Raw genomic sequence first — 25,456 nt, 5'->3', positions numbered from 1 at the left:
ATGTTTAATATAATACTCCTCCATGCTGCTATGAATGTATAGCTGATGTTTAATATAATACTCCTCCATGCTGCTATGAATGTATAGCTGATGTTTAATAGAATACTCCTCCATGCTGCTATGAATGTATAGCTCTGATGTTTAATATAATACTCCTCCATGCTGCTATGAATGTATAGCTCTGATGTTTAATATAATACTCCTCCATGCTGCTATGAATGTATAGCTGATGTTTAATATAATACTCCTCCATGCTGCTATGAATGTATAGCTGATGTTTAATATAATACTCCTCCATGCTGCTATGAATGTATAGCTGATGTTTAATATAATACTCCTCCATGCTGCTATGAATGTATAGCTGATGTTTAATATAATACTCCTCCATGCTGCTATGAATGTATAGCTGATGTTTAATATAATACTTGTTACGAAGGAACGTAGTGCCTCTCTGACATCACAACCAGGACGCCAGGAGTGACATCACTATCGGCGTCCCGAAACTATAAATATATGCCTACCGCAAGACCTAACTGGAAGATATCATTATAGCAACAGCAGTAGACTTAGACGCACCATACCTAACTCTGCGAATCCTGCGGCTCAAGAAGATAAGTAAACCAGCCTAGCCTTGTCTCCTCGGCATCTCTCCCCGAGAATCTAGACCATACTAGATCTCGGCCACACTAGTGGTCCTTTAAAACGCCGGCTCAGAGAAGCCAGGCCGAAACACCGAAACATCAGAATTTCGACCTGACCCTCACCTTCAGCGAAAACCTAAGGAGACGACCAGACGTCTATTATACAGTCCCACCCACCCACCCACCGGGAAATTTCAACCATGAGTGAGGCAGAACATGCCCTACGTACCCTCAGGGAGGCTACCGAACGAATGGCAGCCCAAGACGAACGCCACGCCGAATTCATGACGGCCCTGGCTGAAGCCCAAGACAGGCGCCAGGAAGCTCAAGACAGGCGCCAGGAAGCCCTGGCTGAAGCTCAAGACAAGCGCCACGCCGACTTAATGGCGGTCCTGGACAAGCGCCAAGCAGACCAGAGCAAGCTCTTCACAGAGGCCCTCGCCACCATGACCGTTCTCGCAAACGCAGGCGCTCGGGCTCAGCCTCCAGACGGCACCAGACAGGCCCCAGCCCCGCTCCCGGAACTCGAACCCCATGCCGGCGAGCAACCGGCAGATTACAGCATGCCACAGCCCTCCGCAGCGCATCGCAGGGGCGAGTATGCCAATAGGCCCGCCAATAGCCCCGTTCCCCGTCCCGAGGACGCCCACGACCGCTACAACGGCCGCGCCCAGGACAATAGCCCCGTTCCCCGTCCCGAGGACGCCCACGACCGCTACAACGGCCGCGCCCAGGACAATAGCCCCGTTCCCCGTCCCGAGGACGCCCACGACCGCTACAACGGCCGCGCCCAGGACCGGACGAGCACTTGCACTACCAACGGTCAAGGACCCGACAACGGGTACCGACACCCGCGCCCTTCTAACCCCCCACCACAACAGCACCAGCCACCCCGCGATCATGGTCAGTCGTCTCAGCGACATGACAGGGGGAGGGACGATCGTGGTGGATGGGGGAGGAGGGACGATCAAGGTAGCAGGGGGAGGGACCGCGGCCAGCCGCGAGCGCCCGACAAACCTGCGACCGCGACCGTGACTCACCTCAGCACGGCCAAAGACAAAAACAAGTTCTGTCCGATCTGTGACACAGACCGACACTACACCGGCGCATGCCCCACCCTCCGTAACATGACCAAAGCGGAGAAGGTAAAGTGGCTAGAGGCGAACAAAGGCTGCTACAAGTGCGGCAGGAGCCACCAGGAGAACGATTGCAGCCTCACCTTTGACTCCAAACCCTGCAGCGCGTGTCCCGGCGACCACCTTACGCTCTTCCACGAACTCAACAAGGACACCAGATACTCAGAGTGACCGGCAGTCGACGGGGGGAGAAAGATCGACCCCGTCACCCCGTCAACAAGTCCCTACAGTTCAAGGGAAGGCCAGATCCGCCTCCCACTCCACCGAGCCAGCCTCACTGATGTCATCATGCACCAACCATGAGCCACGCCAAGCGGGCAGCCAAGTGTCGAGGACGTTCGGCTTTACGACCCGAACGCCAAGACGGCAACCGCCTCTGCCTCACGCCTCCCTAGCAAGATCAGGACTTCGACCACGTCCGGAATCATGCATGCTAGCAAGCCAAATCTGTCCGACGTTCGGCTTTACGACCCGAACGCCAGGTCCGCTTGTCGTCCGGATTTACAACCCGAACGCCAAACGGTCGAACGGTCCCTCAGGTCCGCCTGACCAACAGGCCTGCCCTCAGGTCCGCCTGACCAACAGGCCTGCCCTCAGGTCCGCCTGACCAACAGGCCTGCCCTCAGGTCCGCCTGACCAACAGGCCTGCCCTCAGGTCCGCCTGACCAACAGGCCTGCCTGACCAACAGGTCCGGCTGACCAACAGGCCTGCCCTCAGGTCCGCCTGACCAACAGGCCCGCCTGACCAACAGGTCCGGCCGACCAACAGGCCCGCCTGACCAACAGGCCCGCCTGACCAACAGGCCCGCCTGACCAACAGGCCCCGCTGACTGCAAGTCAGCAGCGAAGTCGGCGTTCCGCAGCCTAGTACCGTCCGACACCCCAGCCCCGCCCCGCAAAGGACGCACCAAGGCCACTGCGTTGAAATAACGCAGGGGGGGAGAGGAACAAACGGAACAAACAACAGCGACAGCGCACGCCGACAAGATGAATACGCTACAACGGTCCAAGCATCGTTGTGCAGCCCACCTCCAGCACTGATGCATCGCCACCACTCAGTCTGGACGACAAGCCCGAAGAACAGGTCAACACTCGAGCAGAGTCTGCGAGAGCACCCCAACACACCTCCGAAGGAAGCCTCACCGCACACGAGGCCAAGGCCCGGAGCGGCGACGGCCGCCACGGGCGTGAGGGGGGGAGCTCGAGGGAGGATTCCCCATCCGCACCACAGCCGCAGTGCCAAGGCCCCAAAGCAGAGTTGCACCCAATAAGCAATACCAGCGACGCAAGCCGCCCCAGAGGAAGTGGCGAGTTCGGCGCCGATCAGAAGGAGCCATCCTGGACTCCAGGCTTGTGAGCCACGCCTGATTCGGACACCGGATCGCCCTCCCCATGGGCCAACCCGATCCCACCAGTCACCTACATCCCCGGTCCTACATCGACCAGGCGCCCCTCGTGAAGAAGCCCCAGACGCAGTCATACAGCTGCATCTACCCACGGCACACGACGCGGCTAATCCAGCTCCCAGAGCTGCCGGACACAGCCACAATGATCAGAGAGAACGAATAGTGAAGCCCACGGCCTCACTAAGGGGGAGTGTTACGAAGGAACGTAGTGCCTCTCTGACATCACAACCAGGACGCCAGGAGTGACATCACTATCGGCGTCCCGAAACTATAAATATATGCCTACCGCAAGACCTAACTGGAAGATATCATTATAGCAACAGCAGTAGACTTAGACGCACCATACCTAACTCTGCGAATCCTGCGGCTCAAGAAGATAAGTAAACCAGCCTAGCCTTGTCTCCTCGGCATCTCTCCCCGAGAATCTAGACCATACTAGATCTCGGCCACAATACTCCTCCATGCTGCTATGAATGTATAGCTGATGTTTAACATAATACTCCTCCATGCTGCTATGAATGTATAGCTCTGATGTTTAATATAATACTCCTCCATGCTGCTATGAATGTATATCTGATGTTTAACATAATACTCCTCCATGCTGCTATGAATGTATAGCTGATGTTTAATATAATACTCCTCCATGCTGCTATGAATGTATAGCTGATGTTTAATAGAATACTCCTCCATGCTGCTATGAATGTATAGCTGATGTTTAATATAATACTCCTCCATGCTGCTATGAATGTATAGCTCTGATGTTTAATATAATACTCCTCCATGCTGCTATGAATGTACAGCTGATGTTTAATATAATACTCCTCCATGCTGCTATGAATGTATAGCTGATGTTTAATATAATACTCCTCCATGCTGCTATGAATGTATAGCTGATGTTTAACATAATACTCCTCCGTGCTGCTATGAATGTATAGCTCTGATTTTTAATATAATACTCCTCCATGCTGCTATGAATGTATAGCTGATGTTTAATATAATACTCCTCCATGCTGCTATGAATGTACAGCTGATGTTTAATATAATACTCCTCCATGCTGCTATGAATGTATAGCTGATGTTTAATATAATACTCCTCCATGCTGCTATGAATGTACAGCTGATGTTTAATATAATACTCCTCCATGCTGCTATGAATGTATAGCTGATGTTTAATATAATACTCCTCCATGCTGCTATGAATGTATAGCTGATGTTTAATATAATACTCCTCCATGCTGCTATGAATGTATAGCTGATGTTTAATATAATACTCCTCCATGCTGCTATGAATGTATAGCTGATGTTTAATATAATACTCCTCCATGCTGCTATGAATGTATAGCTCTGATGTTTAATATAATACTCCTCCATGCTGCTATGAATGTATAGCTGATGTTTAATATAATACTCCTCCATGCTGCTATGAATGTATAGCTCTGATGTTTAATATAATACTCCTCCATGCTGCTATGAATGTATAGCTCTGATGTTTAATATAATACTCCTCCATGCTGCTATGAATGTATAGCTGATGTTTAATATAATACTCCTCCATGCTGCTATGAATGTAGAGCTCTGATGTTTAATATAATACTCCTCCATGCTGCTATGAATGTATAGCTCTGATGTTTAATATAATACTCCTCCATGCTGCTATGAATGTATAGCTGATGTTTAATATAATACTCCTCCATGCTGCTATGAATGTATAGCTGATGTTAATATAATACTCCTCCATGCTGCTATGAATGTATAGCTGATGTTTAATATAATACTCCTCCATGCTGCTATGAATGTATAGCTGATGTTTAATATAATACTCCTCCGTGCTGCTATGAATGTATAGCTGATGTTTAATATAATACTCCTCCATGCTGCTATGAATGTATAGCTGATGTTTAATATAATACTCCTCCATGCTGCTATGAATGTATAGCTGATGTTTAATATAATACTCCTCCATGCTGCTATGAATGTATAGCTGATGTTTAATATAATACTCCTCCATGCTGCTATGAATGTATAGCTGATGTTTAATATAATACTCCTCCATGCTGCTATGAATGTATAGCTGATGTTTAATATAATACTCCTCCATGCTGCTATGAATGTATAGCTGATGTTTAATATAATACTCCTCCATGCTGCTATGAATGTATAGCTCTGATGTTTAATATAATACTCCTCCATGCTGCTATGAATGTATAGCTCTGATGTTTAATATAATACTCCTCCATGCTGCTATGAATGTATAGCTGATGTTTAATAAAATACTCCTCCATGCTGCTATGAATGTATAGCTGATGTTTAACAGGATACAACTGCTGACACCGTACCCTGTTCCTAGGCAACCACATGAATTCCTCTCCTCCTACCCCTTTGAGGGGGTGGGGTGTCTGTGTGTGTGTGTGTGTGTGTGTGTGTGTGTGTGTGTGTGTGTGTGTGTGTGTGTGTGTGTGTGTGTGTGTGTGTGTGTGTGTGTGTGTGTGCGGGCGCGTGCGTGCGTGCGTGCGTGTGTACAGTATGTAGGGGTGCAACAGTTCGAACTAATCGATTTAATTAATTATAAAATAATTATCGATAATCGACTCATAACTGATCCCTTTTATGGGCATATAATTATAGGCGTGTGTGAATGATTTGTTATAATATATATATATTTATTTGATTAATCAAAAAAGTTATCAATCGAATAATCACTAAGAAAGTAATCAATGGTTGGCTGCAGCCCTGTGTGTGTGTGTGTGTGTGTGTGTGTGTGTGTGTGTGTGTGTGTGTGTGTGCGTGCGTGTGTGCATCCCATGCGTGCGTGTGTGTGTGCATCCCATGCGTGCGTGTGTGTGTGCATCCCATGCGTGCGTGTGTGTGTGTGCATCCTGTGCGTGCGTGTGTGTGTGCATCCCATGCGTGCGTGTGTGTGTGTGCATCCCGTGCATGCGTGTGTGTGTGCATCCCGTGCGTGCGTGTGTGTGTGCATCCCATGCGTGCGTGTGTGTGTGCATCCCGTGCGTGCGTGTGTGTGTGCATCCCATGCGTGCGTGTGTGTGTGCATCCCATGCGTGCGTGTGTGTGTGTGCATCCCGTGCGTGCGTGTGTGTGTGCATCCCGTGCGTGCGTGTGTGTGTGCATCCCGTGCGTGCGTGTGTGTGTGCATCCCGTGCGTGCGTGTGTGTGTGTGTGCATCCCGTGCGTGCGTGTGTGTGTGCATCCCATGCGTGCGTGTGTGTGTGCATCCCATGCGTGCGTGTGTGTGTGTGCATCCCGTGCGTGCGTGTGTGTGTGCATCCCATGCGTGCGTGTGTGTGTGCATCCCGTGCGTGCGTGTGTGTGTGCATCCCATGCGTGCGTGTGTGTGTGCATCCCGTGCGTGCGTGTGTGTGTGCATCCCATGCGTGCGTGTGTGTGTGCATCCCGTGCGTGCGTGTGTGTGTGCATCCCGTGCGTGCGTGTGTGAAACATCCTCTGTATGGCGAAAGAGGAACACAAACGTTTTTACATGACATGAAAAGAGATGATGAGAGGTAAACAAAACAGGAAGTGATTATGTGGTGGATTAGTGCATCCTGTTTGCAGTCTATCGACTGGCCATTCATGAATGGAAGGAAGGTGTGGGCATATTGAGACGGGGAGTCACCCGTCAACAACTCAACATGTAGCCTTATTGAGACGGGGAGTCACCCGTCAACAACTCAACATGTAGCCTTATTGAGACGGGGAGTCACCCGTCAACAACTCAACATGTAGCCTTATTGAGACGGGGAGTCACCCGTCAACAACTCAACATGTAGCCTTATTGAGACGGGGAGTCGCCCGTCAACATGTAGCCTTATTGAGACGGGGAGTCGCCCGTCAACATGTAGCCTTATTGAGACGGGGAGTCACCCGTCAACATGTAGCCTTCATATTGAGACGGGGAGTCACCCGTCAACATGTAGCCTTATTGAGACGGGGAGTCACCCGTCAACATGTAGCCTTATTGAGACGGGGAGTCGCCCGTCAACATGTAGCCTTATTGAGACGGGGAGTCACCCGTCAACATGTAGCCTTATTGAGACGGGGAGTCGCCCGTCAACATGTAGCCTTATTGAGACGGGGAGTCACCCGTCAACATGTAGCCTTCATATTGAGACGACGAGTCACCCGTCAACATGTAGCCTTATTGAGACGGGGAGTCACCCGTCAACATGTAGCCTTATTGAGACGGGGAGTCACCCGTCAACATGTAGCCTTATTCAGACGGGGAGTCACCCGTCAACATGTAGCCTTATTGAGACGGGGAGTCACCCGTCAACATGTAGCCTTATTGAGACGGGGAGTCACCCGTCAACATGTAGCCTTATTCAGACGGGGAGTCACCCGTCAACATGTAGCCTTATTGAGACGGGGAGTCGCCCGTCAACATGTAGCCTTATTGAGACGGGGAGTCACCCGTCAACATGTAGCCTTATTGAGACGGGGAGTCACCCGTCAACATGTAGCCTTATTGAGACGGGGAGTCACCCGTCAACATGTAGCCTTATTGAGACGGGGAGTCACCCGTCAACATGTAGCCTTATTGAGACGGGGAGTCACCCGTCAACATGTAGCCTTATTGAGACGGGGAGTCACCCGTCAACATGTAGCCTTATTGAGACGGGGAGTCACCCGTCAACATGTAGCCTTATTGAGACGGGGAGTCACCCGTCAACATGTAGCCTTATTGAGACGGGGAGTCACCCGTCAACATGTAGCCTTCTTATTGAGACGGGGAGTCACCCGTCAACATGTAGCCTTATTGAGACGGCGAGTCGCCCGTCAACATGTAGCCTTATTGAGACGGGGAGTCACCCGTCAACAACTCAACATGTAGCCTTATTGAGACGGGGAGTCACCCGTCAACATGTAGCCTTATTGAGACGGGGAGTCGCCCGTCAACAACTCAACATGTAGCCTTATTGAGACGGGGAGTCGCCCGTCAACATGTAGCCTTATTGAGACGGGGAGTCACCCGTCAACATGTAGCCTTATTGAGACGGGGAGTCACCCGTCAACATGTAGCCTTATTGAGACGGGGAGTCACCCGTCAACATGTAGCCTTATTGAGACGGGGAGTCGCCCGTCAACAACTCAACATGTAGCCTTATTGAGACGGGGAGTCGCCCGTCAACATGTAGCCTTATTGAGACGGGGAGTCACCCGTCAACAACTCAACATGTAGCCTTATTGAGACGGGGAGTCACCCGTCAACATGTAGCCTTATTGAGACGGGGAGTCACCCGTCAACATGTAGCCTTATTGAGACGGGGAGTCACCCGTCAACATGTAGCCTTATTCAGACGGGGAGTCACCCGTCAACATGTAGCCTTATTGAGACGGGGAGTCACCCGTCAACATGTAGCCTTATTCAGACGGGGAGTCACCCGTCAACATGTAGCCTTATTGAGACGGGGAGTCACCCGTCAACATGTAGCCTTATTGAGACGGGGAGTCGCCCGTCAACATGTAGCCTTATTCAGACGGGGAGTCACCCGTCAACATGTAGCCTTATTGAGACGGGGAGTCACCCGTCAACATGTAGCCTTATTGAGACGGGGAGTCGCCCGTCAACATGTAGCCTTATTCAGACGGGGAGTCACCCGTCAACATGTAGCCTTATTGAGACGGGGAGTCACCCGTCAACATGTAGCCTTATTCAGACGGGGAGTCACCCGTCAACATGTAGCCTTATTGAGACGGGGAGTCACCCGTCAACATGTAGCCTTATTGAGACGGGGAGTCACCCGTCAACATGTAGCCTTATTGAGACGGGGAGTCACCCGTCAACATGTAGCCTTATTGAGACGGGGAGTCACCCGTCAACATGTAGCCTTATTGAGACGGGGAGTCACCCGTCAACATGTAGCCTTATTGAGACGGGGAGTCGCCCGTCAACATGTAGCCTTATTGAGACGGGGAGTCACCCGTCAACATGTAGCCTTATTGAGACGGGGAGTCGCCCGTCAACATGTAGCCTTATTGAGACGGGGAGTCGCCCGTCAACATGTAGCCTTATTGAGACGGGGAGTCGCCCGTCAACATGTAGCCTTCAGGGGATGTTATTCTCCAACAGCAAAGCCACATGCTGTTCTGTTGCTGCTACAGCTCATTGCACAGATCACAGCTAACTTGACAATGACCTCATGGACCACCGGAGAAGAAGAGCTTGTAGTACTTAACTGACATTACTTGGATAATGTTTTGCTTCATACCGAACATAAATCACGTATTTCATAGACGAGGACTATAAGACCAAACTATAAGACCAGGGGTCTATAGTGGCACGCTACGAGCTTGTAGGTCTGCTATTTTTGGAAAATCGTGAAAATATTTATTTCAGAAACTTGGAGGATTTAGAAGATTTCATTTAAATGTCGAGGCCTAAATGGGTTAACCAGGGAGAGGGCAGAAGGCTGCGCATCGATCCCCTTCCAAGCCTGCGGACTCACAGCTTGTATGCGTCTGACTCATTAGCTCCAGCCCTGAGGTCACTTCCTCTGAGCTGAGCTCATACATGTGCAACCAGTGGTGGAAAGTAACTAACATGGACGCCCTTTGTTGATCACGTAAGAACCCTGACAGTTGTCCCAGAGATGAGCGATATTTGAAATATTTGAACTATAAAATGGTGAACGCATTAATGCATTGCATATGCGTCGTGCAAACCGGTGGCTGCGCGCACACAGGTGGTCCCCCCTCTCCTCCTTTCTTCTCTTTCCCCTCCCCCTTCTCCTTTTTTAATTTAATTTACTTACTTTTTTTTTTTTTCCTGTTTTTTTTTTTTTTTTTTTTTTTTTTTTGTAATTTTCCCCTTTTCCAGCTGCATTGTCTCTGCATTGGGGAAGAGTGGGTGGGCTCAGTGGGTGGACGGGAGGAAAATGAGGGGTGCCTTAAGACGTACGTACTGTATCAACAAATGTATATGCTGACAGTGACATGTATAAGGACCCCACATGGGAGGGGATTTTTTTTTTAAAACCCAATAAAAATATATATATTAAAAAAAAAGGAAAGTAACTAAGTACAGTGAGGTATTTGTACTTTACTTGAGTATTTCCAATTGTCAATACTTCTACTACTGCTACATCTTCAGATGCTAATGGTCTTTTACTCCACTACAATTAAGTTGGTTACTTTGCAGGTACGTATACAGTACATTGTTATATTATAAAACATACATTAACCACTTCAGCCCTATTTCACACACAGGCCATTTAAAAAATAGCAGATCTACTCGCTTTGCAACGCATTGTGAGCTTGTAGACCTGCTATTTTCAAAAAATGTTGTACTTTTACTTTTGGTACTTACTACTTAACCCATTCTGAACGGGCACCCATTTTGGTGTCAGCATCATGTTATGCTTTAGCTATTTAAAAATAGCAGATCTACAAGCTCATATCGCGCCACCGAGTGGCGCGATACGAGCTTGTAGGTCTGCTATTTTTGAAAAATCGAAGAGCGACTGACATTTCTAGAATCTGATCTCAGGTCAGAATGGGTTCATCAGACCAGTGTGTGTCCGGCGGAAACCTCGTATGAATCTGATCTCAGGTCAGAATGGGTTAAGTGTATTTTGATGCCAAAACATTTGTACTTTACTACTTTTACTCAAGTAACATTTTGATCACAGCCGGAGGCCTTTATCTTGTAACAGAGTGTTTTTTTACATTGTGAATGTGTGGACTTCTTCCACCACTGTGTGCGCGCTGCGGCAGACCGGGTCATGGTGACCTCCGTGGCAACACCCATGGGCGTTCTGTAGCCGCGGGCTGAACCCAGCGTCAGACCGGGTGGTGGTGACCTCCGTGGCAGCACCCATGGGCGTTCTGTAGCCGCGGGGCTGAAGCCAGCGGCAGACCGGGTGGTGACCTCCGTGGCAGCACCCATGGGCGTTCTGTAGCCGCGGGCTGAACCCAGCGGCAGACGGGGTGGTGACCTCCGTGGCATCACCCAGGGGCGTTCTGAAGCCGCGGGGCTGAACCCAGCGGCAGACCGGGTGGTGACCTCCGTGGCAGCACCCAGGGGCGTTCTGTAGCCGCGGGCTGAACCCAGCGGCAGACCGGGTCATGGTGACCTCCGTGGGAGCACCCCTGGGCGTTCTGTAGCCGCGGGCTGAACCCAGCGGCAGACCGGGTCATGGTGACCTCCGTGGCAACACCCATGGGGCGTTCTGTAGCCGCGGGGCTGAAGCCACTTCACTGGAAGTAACATGCATCAGGTCGACATGGACGGATGGAACATCACATCATACTCACGCACGCACTGCACACGAGAGTGAGATTCACACAGTCACACAGTCAGGAAGCCGGCTTACACAGTCAAATCCTCAGTGATACTGTATCCACTTGTACCTCTGAGCGTGAATACATTTAATGAATAGAACCCTAGCTCGCGGGTCCACGCATGTGGCTTTCATGTACGTAGCCTATGTGTAGAATTGTACTTCTCAGAGTTAAATTAACCCATTTTGGGCTGGAACCCCTTTTGGTGTTAGGCATTATGTTATGCTTTAGCTATTTTTGAAAAAAATCGAAGAACGACTGACATAGAAACATAGCTTTTTCAGAAAACTGTCAGGATATAGAAGACATTTTTTTAAATCTGATCTCAGGTCAGATTCACTCTCATGGGTTTGACTGTGCAGGGGCTCTTTAAGTGGTAGAATCAGTGACATGGAAAGGGAGAGACGGCCCTGCTGTCTGCTATTACATCATTTCTCATTTGAGGGCCAAAATGGCTCCTTGACAAAGGCTCTTTATTACAAACAAACTACCCCAGCAGAAAGTTGTCTCTGAGAGGCACTGCTGTGGTTACTATGGGACGTTTATCATAATGCAGTGATTCGGGTCCTTGACATTTCTCATGTCAAGCACCCGCAATTTGATATGCATTAGACCACAGCCGAGCCACAACTCTGTCTCTGGGACAGAATTATTTTATTGTTTGTTAAACATGATTTGGTCAGTTATTTGGTCCATAATATGTACTGTAGGTAAAGATATAACAGTTAAACTCTATCAGAACGTACGCTCTAGTTGTATATAGTAACTTGTACAAGTTATAATGGTGAACATAAACTATCAACAGGGATGCACATAACTGGTGTGCACGTGTGGTCAAAATAAATGTTGCGCGGCAGATCAAACAAAATTAAGTGCTCTTGCGTACCAACATTTACTAGCTCTGGTGTACTACAAATGTCACGTCCTTAAAGTAGACTTAGAAACTACTGCTTAATCATTCCAAGTGGCTCTTATTTTGAAGAGTAAGAGGAAGTCCATTTTGGTTGTAACCAAGCTGCCATAACAGTTGTTGAAAGTGAAAGTTGTTAATTGTTGTGATGCGTTTGGAGCTCTAGTCTAACCAAGTAAACAAGAACTGATGAACAACACAAGCTTTAAGCCAAAGTTCATTTAAATACGATATGAAAACCATGCATCTGTGACCTAAACAATGTAGACCTATACATTAGGTGAGTAGTTCATTTTATTTGTCTCGTGCTGGCTAAGTAGAGTAGAGACGTCTGCCCGCTGTACGTACCAAGCAACATCTCCAAGTGATCCTCTGAGAACTATGTGGGAAGCCCCTGGGACCTGCTTAAGGACCTCTGGGGGTCCCTGAACCCCACGTTGACAACCCCTGACCTAATGGAACCTCTAGTTGCAGAGCAGCTCTATATAGTAATATATATAGAAATGGATGAGTACACACAGTTGGGTGTATATGTAGTGATGACTCAATTCAGAGTATTTACGACTACTGGCGCCCGATAAGAACCTGCGTCACGAGAGAGGGCCTTTCGCTTGACAAATAGGGATGTGGAGACAGTGGCCATTGTCACTCAGAGCTCGACAATGTGATGAGCTAGAACCTCCACAGAGGTGCGTTAAATAGAGCAGTGAATCATCCGCTGTGCCGGCGAAGGCCAGCTGTCCACTGCACCGTCCTCCTCGCCTGCTAAACCAGAAGAAAGGCTGTGTGGGAGCAGGAGAACAAGGGGAGAGGAGAGAGGCAGAGAGGAGGAAGATGGCCAAGATGAAGGAACACAACAGCCAGATCACTTTGCTGCTCTGCATGTAATAGGGTTACCTCCTATGGAGTAGCGTTACCTGCCCTGCCTGCCATATGCTCCCTGCGTACAGCGCTCCTCCTGACAGGACAAAAAGGACCAGAGTTGAGCAAGCTACTTCTACCACTTCTTAACCTATTCTGACCGAGCACCCATTTTGGTGTCGGCATCATGTTATGCTTTAGCTATTTAAAAATAGCAGATCTACAAGCTCATATCGCGCCACCGAGTGTCGCGATACGAGCTTGTAGGTCTGCTATTTTTGAAAAAAATCGAAGAACGACTGACATTTTTAGAATCTGATCTCAGGTCAGAATGGGTTCATCAGACCAGTGTGTGTCCGGCGGAAACCTCGTATGAATCTGATCTCAGGTCAGAATGGGTTAAACCCCATAGAGCAGTGGTTCTTAAACCCGATAGAGCAGTGGTTCTTAAACCCCATAGAGCAGTGGTTCTTAAACCCCATAGAGCAGTGGTTCTTAAACCCCATAGAGCAGTGGTTCTTAAACCTCATAGAGCAGTGGTTCTTAAACCCCATAGAGCAGTGGTTCTTAAACCCCATAGAGCAGTGGTTCTTAAACCCCATAGAGCAGTGGTTCTTAAACCCCATAGAGCAGTGGTTCTTAAACCCCATAGAGCAGTGGTTCTTAACCCCCATAGAGCAGTGGTTCTTAAACCCCATAGAGCAGTGGTTCCTAAACCCCATAGAGCAGTGGTTCTTAAACCCCATAGAGCAGTGGTTCTTTAACCCCATAGAGCAGTGGTTCTTTAACCCCATAGAGCAGTGGTTCTTTAACCCCATAGAGCAGTGGTTCTTTAACCCCATAGAGCAGTGGTTCTTAAACCCCATAGAGCAGTGGTTCTTAAACCCCATAGAGCAGTGGTTCTTAAACCCCATAGAGCAGTGGTTCTTAACCCCCATAGAGCAGTGGTTCTTAAACCCCATAGAGCAGTGGTTCTTAAACCCCATAGAGCAGTGGTTCTTAAACCCCATAGAGCAGTGGTTCTTAAACCCCATAGAGCAGTGGTTCCTAAACCCCATAGAGCAGTGGTTCTTAAACCCCATAGAGCAGTGGTTCTTTAACCCCATAGAGCAGTGGTTCTTTAACCCCATAGAGCAGTGGTTCTTTAACCCCATAGAGCAGTGGTTCTTTAACCCCATAGAGCAGTGGTTCTTAAACCCCATAGAGCAGTGGTTCTTAAACCCCATAGAGCAGTGGTTCTTAAACCCCATAGAGCAGTGGTTCTTAAACCCCATAGAGCAGTGGTTCTTAAACCCCATAGAGCAGTGGTTCTTAAACCCCATAGAGCAGTGGTTCTTAAACCCCATAGAGCAGTGGTTCTTAAACCCCATAGAGCAGTGGTTCTTAACCCCCATAGAGCAGTGGTTCTTAAACCCCATAGAGCAGTGGTTCTTAAACCCCATAGAGCAGTGGTTCTTAAACCCCATAGAGCAGTGGTTCTTAAACCCCATAGAGCAGTGGTTCCTAAACCCCATAGAGCAGTGGTTCTTAAACCCCATAGAGCAGTGGTTCTTTAACCCCATAGAGCAGTGGTTCTTTAACCCCATAGAGCAGTGGTTCTTTAACCCCATAGAGCAGTGGTTCTTTAACCCCATAGAGCAGTGGTTCTTAAACCCCATAGAGCAGTGGTTCTTAAACCCCATAGAGCAGTGGTTCTTAAACCCCATAGAGCAGTGGTTCTTAAACCCCATAGAGCAGTGGTTCTTAAACCCCATAGAGCAGTGGTTCTTAAACCCCATAGAGCAGTGGTTCTTAAACCTTTCAGGTCGTCAGGTCGAGACCCAAAAGGGAAATGAGATATTTGCCCAAACTAGTGAAAATAGCAGATCTACATGCAAGCTCAAAACACGCACACGCACACGCACACACACACACACACACACACACACACACACACACAGTCACACACACACACACACACACACACACACACACACACACACACACACAGTCACACACACACACACACACACACACACACACACACACACACACACACACACACACACACACACACACACACACACCCTTGCATGCAGTATAGACAGGAGAGAGGTGTGAGAATCCGCCACTCATCTGCCAGACTTCCAGTTGCTGCAGTTCTCTCATAATCGTGCCATAGCGTGTCCAGAGGAAGCTGAGTGGGCGGGGTGGTGGTGAGTGGTGACTGATGCAGTGTGGATATGAGTCCATGAGACCAGGGAGGATGTTAAGGGAGCTATAGGTAAAGGAGGGGGCAGGGTTTCCCTTCACAAGTATGCAAATACAAACCCACAGATTCAACCAGTACATCTATATGTATATATTTTGAATAATCTCTTCCTTCCATTTATCAGCCGACTGTCGCTGTCACACGCAGACTGACAGATGCAATACAAACCCACAGATTCAACCAGTGTGGTATACTGTATGTATTTGAATGTTGAATGATCTCTTCCTTCCCTTTATCACTTGACTGTCGCTGTCGCATGCAGACTAACAGTCTATACTGCATGCAAGGCATGAATTATTGTCATTAGCTCACGGCGTTCAGTCTTTTTTAATAACAGGCTGTCCTAGACCTAGATAGGGCAGTGAGATGGGGAATTGGCTGAGTGAGAAATGGGTCAAGAAGAGAAGAAAGGGAGAGTGGAAACTAACTGAACCACACTTTTCTTTCCTTTCCCCCCCCCCGCTGTACTGTATGTATGTCAGGAAATTAAACAGACAAATCATCTCAAACGTATAGTACATATTATGGTTTTGTCTTTTGCACCTTAAAATATGATGTCAACGTTCCTTTGTCTGGCCTATTGTTCCACAGCATGGTCTGGTTCTTCTTCAGAATATGCATGGCTGCACATCTTCCAACTGGGAAGTCTCAAGGATTGGTCAGGCTGGTCGTCATGTGACATGGACATGGACCCCGCCCAGGCAGGCAGGCAGGCAGAGAGCCTGAGATGCTGACACAGCACCCATGACCCACAACCCCCCCAATCCTCCATACATGTAAAACACACACACACACACACACACACACACACACGCACACGCACACGCACACGCACACGCACACACACACACACACACACACACACACACACACACACACACAGGTAATAATGTCAATGCAGAAGTCGATTTGACACTTGACCATTTCCACTAGGATGGCAAAGACACATGGAGTCTGATACAGGGGACTGCATAGTGGTCAGCATACACTGATGGCTCCGTAGAAACGGCTCCATTAGGGGTTGCAGCACAGGTCAACCACTCACTCTCCGCAAACGTTCTAATAATGCAATGTATGGTCCGACGTACGGCAAAGAAACAGCTTTGTGGCAAAATGGCACAACTGATGTCTCGCACAGGAGCTGAATCTATTCAGGTCTAGTAGTAGAACAAGAAGTAACATTAGGTATGGATCAGGATCCAATTAAAACTGTGACTTCACTGCAGTGTTAAAACGAAATAAAAACTAAGACAAAATATTTTGGGCTCCATTTTCGTCACCGCTAAACCCCTTATCCCTAAACTTCTTTGCCTTTTTTACTATTTTGCTAAACATTTTTGAATAGTTAAAATGGCCAGTCTGTCAAGCTCACAACGTGTCTGTCAATGTAGATTGGCTAGTTGAACTATTCAAAAATGTTTTGAATAGTTCGAAAATGGAGCCCTAGACTATAGACTAATAGCAGGTCTACAAGCTCTTAATACAGGTGAGCTTGTAGAACGACTTTTTTCAGTATGTAACCAAGTGTGTACTAAAACTAAATCAAAATGTGATGTCAAAATTAACAGTGCTTCATTGCCCTACATATCCTCAGATTGTTTCAGTGGCATGAGAAGCATTGTCATAATGGTTTGCATACACAGTGAAGAGGGTGAGAGGGAGAGAGAGGGAGAGAGAGAGAGAGAGAGAGATGAGGGGGGAGTTTGGTGTGGAAGCCCAAGGCGTATCTCCATTACAGTCAACATAGCTCATCGCTTGACTCGACACCCTTAGTCAGTTTATTTACCGTCCTCCATGTGATGTGTTCTGCAGCCATTAAAGCAGTTCTCTTCCATACAGCAGGTACGAGATATAAGCTGCAGTTCTTTTGTTAAGTCAAAGACAGCTACAAGGTGTAAGGTGTCATGTCCCCTTGTTGTGCGAGTCGCGCTTCATTACGGTTGACCGTGACCATACTGTAATGCATCATTCACAGACAATTATCTGGCACGCACACTGATGCGGGGTGGAGAATTGGAGTCCCAGCAAATCACGCACACACACTTTTGAACCAGGTAGGCGGTAGTTTTATCCTGGACCTGTCCTGAAGGAACACTGCTTCCCTTCACTTCTGCTTCCTCCACCGATCCCACGCTCTCAGCAGAACGCCCGCCCACTCTCTGCTCCACCAAGATATGAATGGGGCGCAGCAGAGGACACAGGGTCTATAAATACAAGCGCTGTGACATGTCACATTACAACAAGCCACAGGTAGCAGCAAGCTGGCCATGGGTCGGAGAACACAGACTCGGACAGTCATTTGTACCAGCAGCCATCAGGCTACACCACAAGCACCAAGCTTGACCCCTCCGAGTCCATATGAGAACTTAACTGTAAGACCTTCTCTCTGTTCTGTTCTGTTCTATGGGATTTTCTGACTCCTGCCAATGTGTTGTTTTTGCTGACTCTGGTGCACTTGTCCATGAACTACTAGGATGTACACAACAGATCCCTGGCAGGATAACTGATGAGAGACTTGCACAATGCATATACCGAAGGAGAAACGCCGCTAAAAGTCTGAAAAACGCGCTCTGTGTGCAGGGACCTTTACTGTTGAAGCCTGCACTGTACATACTTTAGGCCCTATATTAATTATCATACTCACTGTATAGACTCATTAGACCGTGCATATATTAATTCTCATATAGACTGTTGATAGTCTGCACATAGTTTCCTATATACATACCATGCTATGTATTTAAAATGATTATAAAACAACCTACTCACATCATACATTGTAATTACCTGACAGAAACTCAAAGGGATAATCTAAATCTAAACATAATCTTAACCCATTCTGACCGGGCACCCATTTTGGTGTCGGCATCATGTTATGCTTTAGCTATTGAAAAATAGCAGATCTACAAGCTCATATCGCGCCACCGAGTGGCGCGATACGAGCTTGTAGGTCTGCTATTTTTGAAAAATCGAAGAACGACTGACATTTTTTAGAATCTGATCTCAGGTCAGAATGGGTTAATCAGACCAGTGTGTGTCCAGTGGAAACCTCGTATGAATCTGATCTCAGGTCAGAATGTGTTAATGTGAGAGTGGTGCATAAGGCTGCTCCAGGAGCAGGACCTGCTCTTTCCCCTGCCTCTCCATCTTTCCCAGTACGACCGACCAACGACAGTCCTCAAGGTCACACACCTACAGCAGGGTGTCATTATACCTGTTTCCCCTGCCCCCCCCCCCCCCCCCCCCCCAAAGCCAGTGCCTGATACCAACATGTAGCAATAATAAAGCATTAAGCCTCATTTATACTTGGTTGCATTACATTTGTGACATGTGGTGAGCTTGTAGATCTTATATTTACTGAGCACAACAAGGGCACGCAAACTAAGTTTAAGCCTCATTTATACTTGGTTGCATTACATTTGTGACATGTGGTGAGCTTGTAGATCTTATATTTACTGAGCACAACAAGGGCACGCAAACAAGGGGCAGTCTCCGGGTTGCACACAGGATACCCTGCTGGGTATAGCTGGGATGCAGCATGTGTTTATGCTCATTATGGCACAGACTGTCACTACAGAACAGAGCGAAGCACCTCGGCAGGTTCCTTCTGCCCACCCCCGGAATGCCCATCTTGGCAAAGAGTCAGTGGAATGTGAATAATTAAAACTTTATGGAATAATACGAGCAGCAGATGCATCCACTTCATGTGGGCAGTGCATACAAATGAGGCGGTGCACTGTTAACTATAATACTTGTGCATGAACGGCACGCCCCCACACAGGTGCAGATACTGTATGCACACAAGTTTGCACATCAACAAACCTGGGAAATGCACCAACCACACACACGCACACGCACGCACGCACGCACACACACACACACACACACACACACACACACACACACACACACACACACACACACACACACACACACACACACACACACACACACACACACACACACACACACACACACACACACTCTCTAAATGATTCACAACAGAAATGGCTAAAAAAAAGGAGCTGTCAGGCTCTGTATACTATATAGCCTGTAGGTATAGGCCCACCACTGGTGGCAGCCAGGGAGCAAGCCTTGCAGAGAGCCCTGTACTAACTGTGAGGGTGTCCCCCCTCCAGAGCCCTGTACTAACTGTGAGGGTGTCCCCCCTCCAGAGCCCTGTACTAACTGTGAGGGTGTCCCCCCTCCAGAGCCCTGTACTAACTGTGAGGGTGTCCCCCCTCCAGAGCCCTGTACTAACTGTGAGGGTGTCCCCCCTCCAGAGCCCTGTACTAACTGTGAGGGTGTCCCCCCCTCCAGAGCCCTGTTCTAACTGTGAGGGTGTCCCCCCCTCCAGAGCCCTGTACTAACTGTGAGGGTGTCCCCCCTCCAGAGCCCTGTACTAACTGTGAGGGTGGCCCCCCTCCAGAGCCCTGTACTAACTGTGAGGGTGGCCCCCCTCCAGAGCCCTGTACTAACTGTGAGGGTGGCCCCCCTCCAGAGTGCATTGCAGAGCCCTGTACTAACTGTGAGGGTGTCCCCCCTCCAGAGTGCATTGCAGAGCCCTGTACTAACTGTGAGGGTGTCCCCCCTCCAGAGTGCATTGCAGAGCCCTGTACTAACTGTGAGGGTGTCCCCCCTCCAGAGTGCATGACAAGCAGCACAGAGCCTTGCACTCACAATGACCCACACCTCCTCGTCCTAATCCCTCCAATACGGACTGGAGAGCACCTTCTGGCCCCGCGCTGCATGCCAAGCTGCTCTGCCTCCCTGCATGGGAGCTGAACAGACAGGGTGGTGGTGATGGCTGCACGGGGTATGTGTGATAAACACACTCTACAGTCTTACAACATGCCAGCTTGTAGATCGGCTATTTTCGACGACTGTTTTCCCAAAATTATGGCAAAGCTATAATTATTAGCCTGGCATGACCAGACCAATATCACTGTGTAGATGTTAGTCTGGAATCTCTTCTGTGTGGAAGCTGCATTTCCAAGTGGCAGATTTAAAAAAAAATGCCTCTGGTGATAAACCTTCCCCATATTTGCATTAATACTGGTTCCTGATTGGTCCCTCACTACTTCAGAGGGAGTGAAATCCAATCACAACTGAGCGGTGCCAGACCTGGTTTCTTCATTCAAGGTAAAAAGCTATTGGGTTCATGTTGTGGTTAGAAAGGTCAAACCGTCAAACATGTCAGTGAGGTGTGAAGTTAGAGACAACATGGTGATGGTGATGTGGGACATGTATATGTTACAGCACTATACACTATAGGCCACAGGGATCAATCATTTCAGAGATTTCAACTGAGGATATTTACTGAGATGGATGGCTGGGAACCTCACCAACCTACTGGATCTTCTAGGATGCTATTCAATCTTCTCTATAGTGTGTGTTTTGGGGGGATTCCCCCAATATTTTAAATAGGCTATTTTACAAAATGAAAATATATTCAATAGCAACTGAAATTGCAATAATGTGAAAACAAAGCAGGTATAGCGCTACAGCAGCAGCTCCAGCAGTCGACCTTCACGTAGGCACAGATTTGCTAACATATACACCTATGAGGTGATTCCCCTGGTCACAGTGGTCACGCTGACATTACTGCGTAATGAAAACATTGCGCCTTTTCCTCCTCGCGTCGCAGCTATACCCGAGTCGACACCGCATCAGTCTGCATCATATGCACCTTTGACAGTTCTGGTGACAGCCAGGAGGCGATTTCAGCACCACCGTGGCCATTTATTATCAACTTTCCGTGAGAGCCGGTGAAGCATCGTTTCACTGCAGTCAGTGAAGACGGAGTGTGTATTATAATTCTTTCTGTATTCCAAGTGGAGTGGTCACTGGTCAGGTTGTATCTCTAGGGGCTATACTGTAGGTGTAGGGCAATGCGCCTACACGCTGCCTATGCGGTATAATTACAATAGCCATTACGCAAAGGAGTGCTATATAAATGCAATGCATTGTTAATATAGCCTGCTTTGTTCCGATTGTGTCATCCCCGCTTGCATTGCTCATGTCTATTCTGTATCTAAATAAGCATATTTGCATGTATTAAAAATGACATTTGCATCATGCATGGTAATGATTGTGCAAGCAGCGCCGTGCTGCCTACAATACGCAGCAGGAGCGGTTTATTTTCCTTTCACTTTCACTAAAATAATATAATGTATCCAAATGGAAACGCATCATCACCTACCTTCCCACCGTTTGGTTGGCGAGCTGTCGCATTCGATTGAATTGCTTCTTCATCTTGTATCTTCTGCGTTAACACCTACAGGGGAAAAGATACCGCATTTCTCTAAAAATAACGGCCTTTGCTCCACAGAGGCACAACGAACGATCCGCTCTTTCACATTTTCCTTCCCTCATTGCAATCGGCAGCACGGTGTAAATGTTGGAAATTACATATTTTCAATGGATTTTTCTCCCTATCTGACTACATCTGTCCCACTCCCATGGTCTGCGCAGGGATGCTGGACCCTATGGGCACTTGGGCAGAGCGCGACGGCACAGTGACAAGTATAGTCGCTATACGGCAATGCAGTGTGGGAAATGTAGTCAACAGAGCCAGTACAGTAGTAGGTCTACATACACTATACTTTACTGTAATAAATTCATTCGGGTTTTCGTGAAATAGGCCTATATTTTAGTAGGCCTGTGCCTAGATAACCTCGCCACAAAATGAAACACAATTACATGGAGCATTATAGCACCCTTGTTTACTATTTACACAGAGCAAAAAAACAAATTGATATTGAATAATGTAGTTCTATAGACGATTATGAACGAGCCTATAAGGATACAGCTCCACCCAGTGGTCTCGCTGCGTCAATACATCTATACTGTTACTGTAGCTTACTAATCATGGCATCTGTAGCTTAAAAAGAATGAGAATGTGTGCTGAAAAGTATGAAATATTGTGCTCCTTGTTCCTTTCCCTCTCATAGTATCAAAAATATTTGTGTTTTTTTTCTCTTTTTTTTAGGCTTTAAAATACAATAAGTAGGCCTATTCTTTCCCCATTGTTCTTAATTCTTCTTCTTTTTCCCACATTTATTTAGGCCTAGTTATTTATTTATTTAGTTATTTAACTATTTAGTTAATTAACTATTGAACTGTGCTAGGTTCGATATGTTTCAATCTAATCGATTTGTGTACTAATTCTTGGCCAGCATCTAATCTGGTAATGCTTTAACTGACCAGAAGAGAGCAGCCTTGTCTCAAAAACAATACACTCAACTCAGCATCATTTACGAGCCTGGTTTAAAGGACCACTTCAGCACTCTTCGACCTATCTTCATATAAATGGTCCTCGCTAATGTTCATGTAAAAAACAGCACACTTTCTTTCTACTCATTCTGTCTCATAGGACGGCTGTGGGCACCAGAAACCTGTCCACCAGTGACATCATCATTAGGCAAATGTATTTTTAAACAAGATTTATTTGTATATATATTTAGATTTTTATTGTGATGAGAACGGCATGGCTTCCATTTTCCCATTGCAACTTTTCAGGAATAGAAAGCCTGCAGTTTCTATTAGTATTAGCTTGGATTCCCCATCGATGATGTCACTGGTGGACGGGTTTCTGAACTGCCCAAAGCCCTCCTACAGACTGAGTAGAAAATAATTGTGCTATTTTATCACTATTATTTGGAACGATTATAAGGAAGATAGGTTGAAAAGTGGTGAAGTGGTCCTTTAAAGCATAATTAGCCTACAAGTGATGTTAGTTGTGCTTGTGCCATGGTAACTATAACAATAAAAGTATAGTTGCACCGCTCACAGATTTGGATGCACTAAGGATGGATGCACATCGTTCTGTCATGTTAACAGAAGAGCAATGCCCTCAGGCCCATAATCCTAACCAAATGAACCCTATACAGCGGCCCTATTCTTGGCATGTCACAATAGGCGAACATTCTGTGAAAATAGGTGAAACTTTGTCGAAAATAGGCAAAGATTTGGTGAAAATAGCAGATCTATATGGCTTTATATAGTTTGATTATTTTTGCGATTTGACATCCAATGAAGTATATAGGATTTAAGTCGTTTTAGTGGGCCAACAGGTGGGCTAATCACCCCTACCACAGTGTTCTGGCGCCTCAGGGGGGGAAGTGATACTGAGAAATGACTGCTCTGAGTCTGGGCCATTATTGCTTAAGCATCATTAATCTTCCACATTGGAAATTGAGGAGGGGGGGGGGGGGGGTCCCGTGCCCTTGATCTCAACCTCCTGACCTTGTCCCAGCATTTGTTTTCATTAGCCCCCACACAGACAAGCAGGCCGGTCCCAATCCAGACAGTGTACCCCCACACCAGCACTCAGTAGCATTTCTGCAACCATCTCAAGGCGTCAGGGGGTCCTGTCAACTCCATATTTCAGGTCCCCCCCCCCCCATTCCCTGAGGGTCCCTGGACACTTCTAAATCAGTATGGATGATCATCACATGATCCGCTGTCCCGGTTCAGAAACTCTTCTCACCCAACAAATCCCTCTGAAATGAAGGCTATGCCCTTAATGTGCAGAGAAACAGAGGAGAAAGGACAATCAGGGAATATGACTCTAACAGGACCCAGAGGAGGGTCTCAATCCTGTTTTGCAAGTCAAAAGTCAAATAGTAAGTCAAAAGTAACATATTTGTCTTTGAAATGTAGTGGGGGGGGGGGGGGTAAAATAATATTAAACAAATACTCAAGTAAAGTACATATTTAAAAATTGTACAGCGCTTAACCCATTCTGACCTGAGATCAGATTCTAAAAATGTCAGTCGCTCTTCGATTTTTCAAAAATAGCAGACCTACAAGCTCGTATCGCGCCACTCGGTGGCGCGATATGAGCTTGTAGATCTGCTATTTTTAAATAGCTAAAGCATAACATGACCCAAAATGGGTGCCCGGTCAGAATGGGCTAAGTACATTTACTATACGTGCCCACCACTGGCCAAAACAAAAGGATATGAAACGACCACAATCCTTCCTCGGACATCCCACTACTCCTGTCCAGCACACAGAGGTAACGGAGCGATGCTCCCCTTTGCCATAATGTCCTCCCACTGGGCAGCTGGGGAGTCATTGCCCCCAGGCAGTACATCTGCAGTTAGCCTAATGAAGCCTTCTCTGGGGGTCATAACCTCGCCAACCTGCCAACCCCCAATGCTACTGATATGTGGGCTGGACTTTGACAATGACCTGCTCTCTCACACACACGCACGCACGCACACGCACACGCACACACACGCACGCACGCACACACACACACACACACACACACACACACACACACACACACACACACACACACACACACACACACACACACACACACACACACACACACGCACACACACGCACACAGGCATTACAGTTGCAATTGTATGGTCTTGGCATGCATGCTTTTCTGTCATTAGATGGGTTAGGTCCGACTGGAAACGTAAATATCATGATTGTGGAAAAGTGTTGAGCTTACACAAAGCCATCAGACTCAGGGCGTTGGGCAGACAGACTTTAATGGGAGGTTATGACCTGAGGTTAAAAGCAACATGGTCAACAGGAGGGTGGGTCAGTGGGATCACCTGACACCATGCCTGTGTTTTATCTTCAGACAAACAGCATCGTATTACCTAGATCAATCAGACTGGGTGGGCCGCTATACAAGCCTTTTAGCCTGTCATTAACAAGAGTATGACATGTCCATCTAGGACCTGTGTGTATTAAGCAGATCAACAATGTCATGAACTTTAAACTCTTTGCTCTGGAAAATTGTTTAAGTGCAGTCAGTGTGTCCACTCACTTCCAAGTAAATTATGGATCGGCACTTAAAAACAACAACAACAACAACGACGAAATGCAGGATGATGCTTTTACTTTCTGTGGTCGAAGATGTTTCTCCCTCCTGAGTATCTGGGTGTGGCTTTGACTCCATCCTTTAAGGTGCTAATCTCAGGCAC

At 47.5% G+C, this 25,456-nt stretch overlaps 1 protein-coding gene across 1 annotated transcript in view; it reads right to left on the bottom strand.

Moving 5' to 3' along the window:
• The window catches only part of arhgap44a (Rho GTPase activating protein 44a), a 79,996-nt gene extending 58,076 nt beyond the window's left edge, over positions 1 to 21,920 (bottom strand). Inside the window, exon 1 of the mRNA XM_083780525.1 lies at positions 21,703 to 21,920. Coding sequence (XP_083636651.1) covers positions 21,703 to 21,755 — 53 coding nt within the window. The 5' untranslated portion in view covers positions 21,756 to 21,920. The remainder of the gene's footprint in view (positions 1 to 21,702) is intronic.
• Between the last annotated feature and the right edge of the window lie 3,536 nt (positions 21,921 to 25,456).

The sequence above is a fragment of the Protomyctophum parallelum genome (genome assembly GCF_964188405.1).
Source record: "Protomyctophum parallelum genome assembly, chromosome: 13".
Lineage (NCBI taxonomy): Eukaryota > Metazoa > Chordata > Actinopteri > Myctophiformes > Myctophidae > Protomyctophum > Protomyctophum parallelum.
This window is presented reverse-complemented; position numbering and strand designations above follow the sequence as displayed.